Genomic DNA, 14,649 nt, shown 5'->3' on the forward strand with positions numbered 1-14,649 from the left:
AAAAGAATAAATAAATCGCACCATGTGACAAAGATAATACTTAGAACCCGGTCAGTCCAATCTGTGCCATCTTACCTTCTCATGAATCTGACTTTCTAGTTTAACAAAATGACGTTGCAAATCTTCTTCCAGCTCGACCATCTGGGAAGCGGTTGTCTCCTCCGTTCTACAACAGACACCACATAGTAACAAAAACCGAGTAGCAGCACAAGCAGAGCGGTGCGCAATTTATGCAACATTCAATATGCACAAGGAAAGACTTACTCAGACCAACATATAAAAATGCTTGTCTAAGGCCTAATGACCACGGACGGATTATTGCTGTCGAATTAACAGCCAGGCACCCGCTGCGAATTCCGCAGCAATGACCGTCCATAGACATGCTGTGTTAATGATGCTCCCCTGCCCACGAGTGGAAATCAACTGTGAATGGAAGCAGTCCGTCCCACGATATTTGGCGCAGTGGGCACTGCGGATGCATGCCGGATGAGACACTCACTGGGGATCTGGACAGGTGAGTATAGGATGGGGGAGGTGGGGGTGGGGGGCTCTGAGAGTCGCCAGGTCTGGTTCCGCTGCAAGATTTCATCGTCAGAATCCGATCCAGCCATGGGCATGAGGCCTAAGTAAGTCTGGCTGTACACGAACAGATTTCCATTGCGGAATTCGCGGTCGGTGTCTGCACTGCAGATCCCAAGAAATACCATTTGTTACATGCTATTGAAAAGCGCCTCTTCCTGCATACTCGCGGAATTGAATTGCGAGTTCCGCGAGAGGAGTAAAAAAGGAATTGCAGTATGCTCTATTTTAGTGCGGATTCCGAATGGACCAGCGGCCCTACTGCAATTGACATTGCAGAAAAGTCACGAATTCCACGTCATCGCCTACCGGATTCTGAGTTCCATCAGCTCACGTGAATACAGGTAAGACTAGATGCATGAAGACCCCGTCGGCTAACACACTATCTCAGCTGTGAGCAATAGCAGTTGTGCTCCAGCAATAGAGGAAAATTAGAAGCAATCTTTCGTTTTTTTATACATGATGATATAAATATGTATCAACGAAGAATTGTTTTTACATTTTCCTCGGATGCTGGAGTGCAAGTACTATTGCTTATGGAATCACAAAACAAGCGATACACCCCTTGTAAGGAAAATTCATAACACGGACCAAGCAAAAATCACCTCCAGCCGGCCGGCCCCTCTTCTTCCCGTTATGTAGCATTCATTCGCTACAGCTCACTTCCGCGCATGCGCAGTTCTGGCAAAAGCTCGCGCCTGCGCTAAATCAGGCTGCAGAGGATCGGCATTGCCTGCTATGCAGTGAATGCTACGTCACTAGTGATGTAACATACACTGCCCTGCAGGAAGGAGCATACCGGCAACGTATGTAAAGTCACAGGAAGAAGATAATTAGACGGCTGGAGGTGAGGTGACCCGGGGAAATGGAGGAGCCAGGAGAAGATCGAGGAGGAGAAGATGCCGCAAGGCAACTGACTGGGGAGGAATAGGCAAGCATAGATTTTTTTTTTCTACTGACAGAACCCCTTAAAAAGTACAGCCCCTTTTTTAATCCAGGATCTGCGTAGTATAGAGATGTAACATTTTTTTTAAAGTTGCATTTTATATATATGTCTTAATCCTGACCAAACAGCAAGCCGCGTCCACTTGTCACTCCGCTTCTCTGCAAGTGAAGAAGTGACGGGCATGATGCAAACTGCTCAAAATACTAAAGTAGTACAGAAGCTGCATGCCCCCAATGCATAATCTGTAACAAGACCCCCAAATCTAATGCTTCATTTATACTGTACTACTGATCTCATATGGGGCCCCCTACGGCTCTAGGGCCCAAGTGTGACATACCTTCAGCACCCCTGATAGTTACACCCCTGCGTAAACAGTCACAATTAGACAACATTATGGACATACTGCAATTTACTTTTTTTTTGCACATAATATCGCATGAAAGAAACCAATGAAAATCATTGGTTTCATAATTCACCTTTTTTAACACACTATAGCATCGCACAATTTTATCGCCCGTTGAGCCAGCCTTAGGGTAGCACTAATTTACTAACTAGTTCTCATAAGGAATTGCAAACAGACTGCTTCGGAGAGCACGGTCTGCCCCCATGTCCTGCTTTCATGCTGCGCTGTTGACACTGTATCCTGTCCAATGTGCCCAACAACAAAACACAAGAGTCCTATTGACAGCGCCCCCTGCAGACCAACTCTTCTCACCATGGTTACTAAGAAGGAAAATAGCGATCTCACACTTAGATCCAGGTTTTGCCAAACAAACCTTTTCAGAATGGACTCCAGTTTTTCCATATTAAGCCGCAGAGCACGGAAGTCATAAGACATGTTCTCAACAAGTTTTTCATATTGCCCAAGAAGTCCAGGTACGGGAACTCCCTGAATTTCCTGATGTAAACTCCATAGTCGCTCTCTGGTCTCACTGCAAAGCAAACACAGGGATTAAAAAAATATATTTAAAAAAGTGATCAAGATATAATATATAGATTACACACAAATCTACCCTTATTAGGGTGAATTCACAGATGGCAGATTTGTCTGTTACAGTGCCACTCATCTAAACAGGCCTTGAAGAAATCCATGTGCAGCTGCAGAAGCTGCCCCGACCAAATGACCAGAACCAGAAACCTCTGCAACAAATTCGCTATAAAGGTTCGTTCACACGCTGCAGAGCTGCTCTGGATTTTCTGCAGTGGGACTAGTTGTAGAAAATCAGTGGCATTTTACACTACAGGCAATATGGATGAGATTTCAAGAAATGTCACCCATATGCTGCGGATAAGATCCGAAGCGCAAATTGATCTAGAAGTAGTTGTCGATTTGCTGCAAAACTCAGCATGCAGTTACACCTCAGGCAGATATGCAAATGACAAGAGGTGTGCTGTGATTAGATGAGCGGTCTTGCCACCTGAGGCCCTAAAAGTGTTTCCACGCTTGACCTATAAAAGGCTCTCCGAGGCTCCTTGTGTGTAGGCTCCTTCTATCCGCTTGTGTAGAACTTGTTGACCACTAGACGCCTCTACAACGCAATCGAAGCAATTTCTCCCAATGAACAGAGGTTGATCAGGGATGCAGTATTGGAATGCAAGGATCTGGATGGTCACATGGATGAATTACCGACCACCTGGGCCGTTTCGAACCAGACTCTTAGGACCAGCGGATGCATAAGGGCACATACACAAGTCGACAAGGACGCCATCGACAGACAACTAGTAGAGAGGTCATCCAACAAGCACGCACAGCTCCAACTGTTTTGTTGTCTGCCATCCAGAGACCGGTAGCACCATTGTTACACCCCTGTGTCTGTCTGAACTATATTCATGTGCTTGACCTACATTTGGTCTCATGGCGCCCATTACGTGTACTACTTTTGACACCCACCCACCATCACTTGTTTGCAGTGAAAGACAAAACTGGACTGCTACTGAGTGAATTCCAGGTTTAGTTTGAGCATTGAGGACAGCCATGTTCGTATCTGGAGACCTCTGGGTGAGCGCCTCGATCCTGCCTTTGCTGAGAAGCAGCGCACTGCCCCCTGCTGATGTGATGGTCTGGGTCCCCATCGCATACAACAGTCAGTCACCCCTAGTAGTGGTATGAGGGATAATGACAGCTCAGCGATATGTTCTGGACATCTTGCAGCCACATGTGTTCCTCTCATGGCGGCTTCCAAGAGGCATTTTCCAGCAGGATAATGCCAGGCCGAACACACAAGGGGGTCAAAGGAGCCTCCACAACATTGTCACACTTCCGTTGCTGCCCAGTCACCAGATTTATTACCAATAGAGCATTAGTCGGACCATCTGGGACGCCAACTTCAACAGTCTATGAGTTAGCACGATCTAAAGACTCAGTTATAGTGAATGTGGAGAGATATGCTGCTGGATACCATATGGAACCCGTATGCCTCCATGCCTGCCTGTATCACATCTTGTACCCAAGCTAAAAGTGGTACACCAGGGTACTAGAGCCTCCATACCCACCAGTATAACAATTTGTATCCAAGCTAGAGGCGGTACAACAGGGTACTAGAGCCTCCATGCCCGCATCACATCTTGTATCCAAGCTAGAGGCATACAACATTCCCACATCACATCTTGTATCCAAGCTAGAGGCGGTACAACATAGTACTAGAGCCTCCATGCCTGCCTATTTCACATCTTGTATCCAAGCTAGAGAAGGTACAACAAGATAATAGAGCCTCCATGCCCGCCCGTATCACATCTTGTATCCAAGCTAGAGGCGGTACAACAAGATAATAGAGCCTCCATGCCCGCCCGTATCACATCTTGTATCCAAGCTAGAGGCGGTACAACAGGGTACTAGAGCCTCCATGCCCACCTGTATCACATCATGTATCCAAGCTAGAAGTGGTACAACAGGGTACTAGAACCTCCATGCCCGTCTGTATCACATCTTGTATACAAGCTAGAAGTGGTACAACAGGGTACTAAAGCCTCCCTGTGTTCAGTCTTGCACAATAAATTATCCTTTTGCTCTGATATTGTAATCACTTACTTATAGCAACGTTCCAATCACACAAAGTTTTAATTTGGTCAACTTCTATTAGGGAGGGACTGTTTTTGACACTATGAGTGCAGTATTTGTATACGAATCTCCTCTAGTTTAAAAAAACTAAAACAAAAAAAAAAAACCATAAATTATTCTGTTGACACAGAGCGTTAATTGCCAACCACTGCACCTTGCCAACACAGCGATTGTAGATGTAATAACCCCGGATCAGGAATGTATAAATCTAGTAAAAAGACATGACGCTCAGCGGGCCAAGCCTGGGATGGCAAGGAATGTGGGCAATGGCACTTTCTATCTTCTACAAACAGGTGTAACGCTGCTGGGACAGTCACACATACCTACTACATCATCACCAATGTTTGCAGTCTAGGTGGAGAATTATAACTCAATGACCAGTGACTCAGTGTGACGGCCTCTGTCACACAAGTGCCAGCCATTGTCACCTTTACCGCTGACGCACAACACTGTACTGACAACACCATAAAGTCGTGACGAACTCGGTAAATTCCAGAAAAAGAACGACGACAAACTATTGGAATGGGATGCACATTACTAAAAAAATTGATTTAATTTGGCAATAGAGGTTTCACATACAGACAAAAATGTTGCAACGTTTCGGACTACAGCCTCGTTTATCAAAGATGAAGGTATACTTTCATGTAAAACCCCATTTGTGCCTGGCAAGTCGTGGAAGGGAAGGGGGCAATGGAAAAAGCCCCTCAAATCAATGTGGTGTGAAGTCTGGGGATATCAGGAATCAATGGGTTCGTCTCAATGATTTGGTGACTTTTCATTTTGGAGAATCCTTCAAATACCAAGCCTATTTGGATGGTTTAGTGGAATATGCTGACTTTTATATTTTTTAAGCATACCTGTCATTTTAGGTGACTTTCTAAAGTAGGCTGCCACGTGTGCGCATGAGTTTCTGGCCATTATAGGACTTAGATACTGCAGTTACCACCAGCTTTTCCCCTCTGCAGGTTCCATCTTTAATGCTCAGTTTTCCCTGAGCTAGTGGCCGCTGCGCTGTCCGCCATACACTGCACATAGAGAGAAGATATCCTGCTCTCCTATCTCTGTAGAACACCCTTAACAGTATCATGGAGAGCATTATACAGCAGTACTGAGCAGTAGTTGTGACACAGTAAACACGCACTATTAGCTACAGCATAAGGACTACTTTCCTCCCCCGTCTGCAGCTCCTTCCTCCCCTCCCTCTCCACAATAGATTTCTAGTTAGCCATATACCACACCCTCCCCCCCCCCCACTTCCTGTAATCAGTGTCTGTTACAAGAGACATATGTCACATGACAGAAGGCAAAATTGAAGGAGGCGAGACCCTTAGTGGCCAGCACTTTAGAGGGATGGTTCAGCACAAAAACATTGCCATTTGTACTACTGTGTTTCCCCGAAAATAAGACCCTTTCTTATATAAATGTTTGCCCCAAAAAAGGGACAGGGTCTTATTTTTGGGGGGCGTCCTATTAATACCTAGCAGCTGTGGTCCAGGTTCCTCCCGTAGGTTTGCGAAGTTCCGTACCTCCACCGGGCTTCCTGCACTCCTTGGCCACCAACAGAACATAACTTCCTGGTTGTGGCATTCATAAATCCCACCTCCATGAAGCAATGACTCCGATTGACCAGCAAGTTTTGCTCTCAGCCAATCACAGTCGTCACGTTGGTTCAGCAATCGCTGCATTGATTGGCTGAGAGCAGCGCTTGCTGGCCAATCAGAGCCATCACTACCTGGAGGCGGGATTTATGAACGCCGCAACCAGGAAGTGATATTCTGTCGGTGGCTGAAGAGTGCAGGAAGCCCCGCGGAGCTACAGAACTTCGCAGACGAGCGGGAGGGACCCAGGCCACGCCTGCTAGGAAATGTATTCATTTTTTTTATGTGGTCTAGCCAGGGCTTATTTTCAGGGTAGGACTTCTATTTCAAGCCTCCCCGAAAATAGCCAAAAATCAGGGTACAGCTTATTTTTGTGGAAACACAGTATTGCTAGTTGTCACATTGGCTGTCACATACAACAAAAACCACTACATGTCTTACTCTCATCCATACTACAGACGAGAACAGGACATGCAGTGGGCACTGTGCACTGCCTGATGAGAGTTGTGCCCGAGCTTCTCAGGCATAACCTGTAATAAAGCCGTCTGAATGAGGCCTGAATGTTGGCAACAACTTAATTAAGTGTCTGCAATTAAAATACGAAATGAAACCATTAAAAAAAAAAAAGAAATGAGCTATTACAAGAGAGCATGAAGGGATATTGCACACCTCGCTCACGTATCTGTCACATTTATTTATCTGCATTCCACCGGTCTGACACAAGTGAAATGTAACACTGTAATATGAAAACAATGTCGCTGATTCAGCCTCCTGGACTAGTTTTACAGGTAAGACCAAGTAGTAACATCTGTATCTGGTGGAGGAGAAAAGCGAGAGGAAAACATGTCCACGGCTGCTCAGCAGACAGCATAATCCCGGAGTGTAGAACAGGGGAGACTACTTGTCAGATTGTTTACATACTCCGCCAAAACACTGACGGGCGGCTGTCTTGGTGCAAAACTGGAAGCCGGCACCATATGAAGGCGCGCTCACACCGCGTCCAAGCACTGCATCTCCGTTGCAAAATTTGGAGCAGAGATTTCAATAGTTTAAAATAAATAAAAACAGAAAGCTTTGCGTTTGCTTGCGTTCCGTTAGGTTTTCCTTTTTTTACTAGCGCAAATAGCCTCTGCAGCGTCCAATACATGAAGAGGCATACGGCTATTCATGTGTTAGATGCACCCCAGCTCCTCCATGCACCTGCACAGAAATCTATGCCAGGTCCGAATTGAAGTACATTTCTGGTATACTTTACAGAGTAGCCACACCCTCTCCCAACAAGACACACCCACTTGTCACACAAGTGCTGAGAATGGAGCAAAAAGCTGGAGAGTTGCACATTAGTGTGTAAATCCCTAGCTTCGCAAAAAATTGTGAATTTTAATGGCAGACATTGGCATAAAAGGCTTTCTGGATGTCCTGCATAGTTACAACGTGACAATGGAAAGTTACAAGCTTCTGGGAATAGTACCCCATTCACATGGTCGCCATTATAACGTACATACAGAAATAAAATACATAAAAAGCCTTAACGCAGTCCAATGGTACCAAGTTTTGGTGAACTTTTCTTGTGAGTCGTTAATTAATGCAGTGAGGTCCTCCATCTCCATCGTCTCGTGGAACCACAATGAGATCGAGGGAGGGGAGGTGACGCTTGTCGCCATAGCCTTGGAATGCATGCCCTTGCCGCGTTCAGTTCACGAAGTTTGTCTCTGAGCTGAGCTCCGAGTCACAGAGGTGGGCCACGCCGGCCTCTCCCGCCTACAGCATGCATAGTGACAGTTCCCTCCCGATGCACAAAAGGGATGACAGCCATCAGTCTGCACGATGAGGGCAGGGAGAAGCCGGTAAGGTCCACCTCTGTGACTAGGAGCTCAGCTCAGTCAAACTTCTTAAACCTAATGGCAAAATATATTTAAAAGAGACAGAGACCAGTTTGTTCTTCGTTTCGCTAGCTTTCTGCCCCTTTACATTTTTTTTAGCTGGATCAAAAAGTGCTGTGGATAAGGCTTTTCTGTCCATTTAAAAATCCTACAGGGATGGACCACCAAAGTGGTCACACGGGTCGGGCCTATTCCAGCATACCAAGAATATGGCCATTTTGACGCATACATTTGTGCATCTTATGAAAGATGAACCTGGGAGAGACGTATGAATAGACAAGGGGGGCTGGACAGGGGGGTGCAGTTCAATACATTATGTTTGGTAGGTGATTATTGCTTTGATTTTTGGAAATGTGCATGGCATATCTTAGTTACTTCATGGCTGTTTACTCCTAATATAATATTCAGTGTGAATATTGGGTAATTATTATGCCACGTTCAGCATCCTGTAATGTCCAATCTTTGGTTTTAATGATAGTTTTTGTATACATATGTTGTACGCAGGGATAGGAGGTTATAGGCCTAAGATGGGTAAATTAAGTCGGATGTCTCGTTTTGCTGGGACAAAAAAAAAAAATTTGTATGGAGGATCAAAATGAGATTTCCAGAAACCTGAGAACACCCAAAAATTTACCCTTCAAGTTCTCCTGTGCCGCCCTCACCCATTGGTTGCTAGGTTCCCCCTCGCTGCCCCCATACTATGCCATGTGCATGGGCCTATGTGAAATCCACTTTAGAGATGTATAAATGATTTAGGCTCCATTTTTTAATAAGTGAACAAATAAAAATATATAAGAAATAAAAAGCATGCATCCATCTACAGAAGAGATCCGCAGAATGACATGTATTAGTAAGCCTGACCCCGTGAAACCAGACATGGAGAACAAGGCAGGATGCCAGAGAGTAATAGCACACAGCAGATAGGAGGCTTTCTCTGCGACAGAATAAGCAGACAATGCCCTCATAGCAAATATTGACTAGCATCATTCACAGTCAGAGGGCAGACTCCGGGGCTATATACAGTACATTATCATGCCTCATGGCTCGGGGGCGCTACATCGGTGTCATCAGCTGTCAATGCTGACATCGCCTCATCAGTCACCTGCTTACAAATATTATACAAGTTTCCGCTTAGGGCTCATGTCCACGAGGGTTTTGGTAAAAAGCTGTGGGTGTCACCGCTGGGTTTTAAAGGGTGTTTTGATGCAGACAGATCCCGTATAGCAGCGAGTCTACTGTGCATTATTGCATATCTCACATGCGCAGCTAGCCATGTATTGTGTATGGACAGTTTGCATACGCTGCCTTGTTCTCATGCTGCGTAACACGCAGAGAAACAGCATGCTGCAATCTATTTCTCGCGCTTATTTATGACTTTCATGGATTCCATTCACTGCGTATTACACGGCTGTGGGAGTATGGCCAGGTAACACCTCAATAAGTAGTACTCAAACCTTAAGTAGCCCCCAATCCCCAGCATAGTCATCCCGGTCCAAGAAGCTCCTGCAGTATGACATGCCATTCTATGTATATGTGACCACTGCAGCCACTCACAGGCTTCAGCAGTGATTCTGCCATGACTGGTAAGGAACTGCAGAAGCTTCTAGGTCTGGTGCGGTGGGGTGGCTGCATCGGACCAAGGGGCCATGTAATGTACTCCTTAGGGCTTGTGCACATCAGTGCTGGGGACTTATTTTACTATTCTGCTTGCAGAGCAGGAAATCAGCAACCCGACCGAAGTCTTTGTAGCCCAACTGGATTTTGATGCAGAATTGCCGTCAGGATTTAACTATTTTCAATTCGATCTCAAAATCCATTTGTTAGCAGTACGGACTTTGGGGCTAATTATTCTGCCGGAGGGCACCTTCTACAAGGCTAGTGCAGAATATTCCGTCCTGCATGAAAGGTCTGCGTCACATTCCATATCTTGGCTCATTCATTTAAGATGGATACACAGCAGATTTCACCCCTTGTTGATCCGCCTCACAATCTGCACCAGAGTTGTGGATTTTGGTGCTTATTTTCTAAGGGGAAAATCTGCACCAACTCTGCTATGTGTGAACGTGCGCTTAAAGGGGTTTTGAGACTAAGGCTAATTTCACACGGGCGAGTGTGCGATCTTGAGCCAAGAAACTAGGCCTGATATCATGCTTGCCAACATGAGTTTTTTTCACGGCGAGACATTTTTTTTTTGCATTCGAAAACCCCTTGCATCACTTCTGTGCAATCGCGATCTTCAGGCACATGTTTCACAAGTGCCAGAGGATCGGCAAGTGTGTGTGATTGATTTCAATGGGAAACCTCACATCGTACTCGCATGCATATCGCATGGCACAGTGATGTCCTGTGCGCCATGAAAACACAGCTTGACGGGCATTTCTTCTAGAGGTTGGGCCCTCAGAATACTCTCCAAGTGACCCCTGTCCATGAGGGATGTATATGAAGAAACCACAGACAACTTGCTTGTGGCAGGATCACACGGATGAAGATTTGCGATTACTGATGCAAACCTGACTGTACGGACAAAAGCTGCACCAAATTTATCACAATGACACACGCTATGTGATACATCTTGCTAAACATGTTAGAGACTTGACACCCCCTCTTGGCTGGATTACTTTGAACTAATACAAAAATGGCGCATGCCATTATTACATTTGGCACATTTACGACGCAGTCACGTTCTGTTTTCTGAAACCACAATCAGAACTGCCTTGTGAGCCACAGAGTGTAAGGGGGCATTCACATGTAGCTGCAGATCGAGACAGATTTCAATTGAAGGGGTGAAATTTGTTGTAGATCTGCAGCAAATCAGCTACGTGTGAACACAGCCTAAGGGCTCATTCACATGGGCATATTTCACCACATATTACGCATGTGTATTTTAGCAATGAATGCCTATGGGCTTCCATTCACATCGGCGTGTGGACACTGCATATCGCTACGCAGGAGAAATGAATCGCAGCATGCTCTATTTCTCCACGTATCATACGCTGTCCATTTGCATTCACTGCGAAGGAGCAGCGTTTCCATATGTATCTCCTCTATCTGAACTGAGTGGAAAATTTGAAATAAAAAAATGTATATTCACACTGCGCATGCCTGTAATGTCAGATTCCGGGACATGCGCAGTGTCAACTGCAGCCCGTACTCGGTCTCTAGCGGCAGAATGTATTGGCTGCAATGCGTACAACTCAGGAGTATCATACATGCATATGATGCTCCCAATTGTGGTCCGGAGACCGGCGGTCAGGCCGGGACACACCGCTGCACTGCGTACGTGAAATGGATGGTGCAGAGGACAGTGTGGTGGGGCCCTAAGTAAAACGTGCTGGAGTTCTGACTCAAATTGTGCTAAAAATTGGCGAACATGCTGTGCATCGGATTATGTGCTTAGGGGCCCATTCACACGGATGAGTTTTTTCATTCAAAGTCTGTGCGAATTTGTAAGTGAGCAAAATCGGACATAAAACTGGACCCATTAATATCAGTGGAGCAATGCAGACCGATGGTCTGTGTAAAATTAGTCACAGCATGCCCTCCTGTGCTCCGATTCATGATCCACTGCCCCTGTGGCTTTGTACCAGTGCGGCTGCCCCGTGGAGGTCAGGCGACTGCTGCGGCCAGGTCAAAAGGCCACAGTGTCAGGACATCAGCACTATCGGCCACGGGACCTGTTCGGGGGGGGGGGGGGGGCGAAAACAGGCGAGTATGCCCCCCTTCTTGTTCTAACCCATAACCAGCTTTTTTTTCCCCCTTTTTTGTAATCAAGCAACCCCTTTAAGGCTAGGGCTACATGGTGACTTTGGCTGCGAGACAGTCAAAGATGACGGTGCAATCCCCTTATTATAATTATTAGTAGTCGCCGCAGGTCATAATGTTATTCGCAAGTTGGCACGACACGCGAATCACAAACCATCCAGCGAAGTTGGATTTATTTTTATGATCTGTAAGTTGTGGCAACCTGCAAAGTAACCTGCATGGGCTTCTATCTAAGATTAGGAGATTCCAATGCTACACCGCGATCTTGAATCGGACGACCGTTGTCACGTAGCCCTAGCCTCAATAACACGGCCACATCACAATCAGAAGGCCTTGCACTGCAGTCTATGATGGCAAAATCCGAAGCACCTTCTGATCACAGATCAAACAGTTTGGAATGTTTTGCAACTACCTTGTTACTGTTGCATTGGATGGAAGACCGCAAGGTGATCCCACTGAAAGCCATTAGATACAATGTTGCAATATGCAAGTATTGCGACTGTCATGTCTGGAGACCGCCTATATATAGGTGTTATAGTGAGGCCAGCCAGTGACCCGGTCCCGGACACACTACATAGGTGACAATGCACAGTTACCTGGTCAGGTGCCGGGTCTCTCCCCCCAGCCTCCGCTCCAGCTCCTCCCAGGCAGGGGGCGGCTGGCCAGGCTGATAAGCGGACAAGTTGAGGGCTTCGGAAACTTCCTCGAAGCCGGCGCAGAAGTCCTGGAAGTCTATTAACCCGTCTCCGTCCACGTCCAGTCTGCGGAAGAGCGGCCGCACCAGCTGGGGCTGCAGCCGGAGCTCCGTACACAGCGCGGTGAAGTCCTCCAGCTCCACCAGCCCGGAGCCGTTCACATCACAGGCGGCGAACAAGCTCCGCAGCTGGGAGAGGTCACGTGCTGAGCCCATCAGCGGCGGACAGGAACGGCCGGAGTCTACACTAAGTTTCCTTCTCCTCTCCCCTCTCGTGTCCCAGTGGTACAGCCTGTTCCTATAGGGTCCTGCTACCTTGGCAGGTGCTACACCGATTACGTGGGGTAGTTCTAGTACCTCATCAGTATAAACGTCGCTATGAATAAGTGGCGAGCGGCCGTTACTCTAGTTCTATCCTGTAACGGGATGTAGTCAGGGTCAATAATCCAGATAATCCCGAGGCCGGTGCATGGAGGCGGCCGGCAACACGTCCCTATAGTGCCCGCTCCCCGTCCATGATGTGATAAGCAGTGTCCCCTCCTCAGAGCTCTCCTCACCCGTCCGGGCGGCTCCTCCTCGCACACCACATGTTGTCCCGCGCTCTCTGCTCCGCCCTCATGTAACTGTCCCCTCACAACTCGTTCCTCAGTCATTACCTCTGTGCTTCCCCAAGAAATACCATTCATGGTGGAGACAAATGTTCTCCAGCACACCTGCTCCAAACCCGGCAGTGCCATGTTGTCCACCGCCACACCTGCTCCAAACCACACAGTGCCATGTTGTCCACTGCCACACCTGCTTCAAACCCCAGCGCCATGCTGTCTGCCACACCTGCTCCAAACCCCACAGTGCCATGTTGTCCACCGCCACACCTGCTCCAAACCCGACAGTGCCATGTTGTCCACTGCTGCACCTGCTCCAAACCCGACAGTGCCATGTTGTCCACTGCTGCACCTGCTCCAAACCTGACAGTGCCATGTTGTCCACTGCCACACCTGCTCCAAACCCCCAGCGCCATGCTGTCCGCCACACCTGCTCCAAACCCCCAGCGCCATGCTGTCCGCCACACCTGGTCCAAACCCCCAGCGCCATGCTGTCCGCCACACCTGGTCCAAACCCCCAGCGCCATGCTGTCCGCCACACCTGCTCCAAACCCCACAGTGCCATGTTGTCCACCGCCACACCTGCTCCAAACCGCACAGCGCCATGTTGTCTGCTACACCTGCTCCAAACCGCACAGCGCCATGTTGTCTGCTACGCCTGCTCCAAACCGCACAGCGCCATGTTGTCCCCCACACCTGCTCCAAACCCCACAGCGCCATGTTGTCCTGCAGCGAAGTCTGTCATGGCGCACCCCCAAAGAACCCATACTTACCTCCGGATCGGCTGCACGAAGCCCCGCATGATGCTCCGGCGCGCATGCGCAGTACAGCGCATGAAGCGCCAGCAGTGTCATATGACGCGTCGGCGGTGTCACATGACCCGCTGGCAGCATCATATGACGCGGTGGGTGGGGTGCGTATTCACGCTATACTTCTGGTGTGCTACAGCGGAAGTATAGCGTGACTGGCGACTCTTATTGACTACAATGGGAGCTGTCTACGTGTATACCCGCGGCAAATAGGACATGCTGTGGGTAATTTCATGCTGCAGCATCTGCATTGAGCTATTAGGCTCAATAGAACCTAATAGCTACAGTAAAACACCGCGTTTTACGCGGCGGAAATCCGGCCGTGGTTATTAGGACATAGCGTTTTAGATCACAAGTCCATGACTCCTTATAGCGACATATTACGGCCCTGTTATGTGTTTTTGCTGAACAAACAGAGCACCATGGGGTTGCACTACCCACATTACCGTGTGACAATACATATAGTACAGTGAAGGCCCATTTACGCCTAATTATTATCGCTCAAAATTAGTTGAAACAAGCAAACAAAAAAATAAAAAAATTGTATATATATATATATGCACACATATACACACACATACATTGGAGATATCATAATAACAATACAACATCACACGCAACACCCCTCGTTCCCCCCTCACTCCCCATCACACGCAACACCGCTCGTTCCCCCCCCACTACCCATCACACGGAACACCCCTCGTACCCCCACACCCCA

At 47.5% G+C, this 14,649-nt stretch overlaps 1 protein-coding gene across 1 annotated transcript in view; it reads right to left on the reverse strand.

Moving 5' to 3' along the window:
* LOC136612400 (ras and EF-hand domain-containing protein-like) overlaps nucleotides 1-13,074 on the reverse strand; it is a 42,537-nt gene extending 29,463 nt beyond the window's left edge. The window contains exons 1-3 of the mRNA XM_066592727.1: nucleotides 12,423-13,074; nucleotides 2,302-2,457; nucleotides 76-166 (exon numbers count right to left, since the gene is read on the reverse strand). Coding sequence (XP_066448824.1) covers nucleotides 76-166; nucleotides 2,302-2,457; nucleotides 12,423-12,736 — 561 coding nt within the window. The 5' untranslated portion in view covers nucleotides 12,737-13,074. The remainder of the gene's footprint in view (nucleotides 1-75; nucleotides 167-2,301; nucleotides 2,458-12,422) is intronic.
* Nucleotides 13,075-14,649: the final 1,575 nt, after the last annotated feature.

This window comes from Eleutherodactylus coqui, chromosome 2 (assembly GCF_035609145.1).
Source record: "Eleutherodactylus coqui strain aEleCoq1 chromosome 2, aEleCoq1.hap1, whole genome shotgun sequence".
NCBI lineage: Eukaryota > Metazoa > Chordata > Amphibia > Anura > Eleutherodactylidae > Eleutherodactylus > Eleutherodactylus coqui.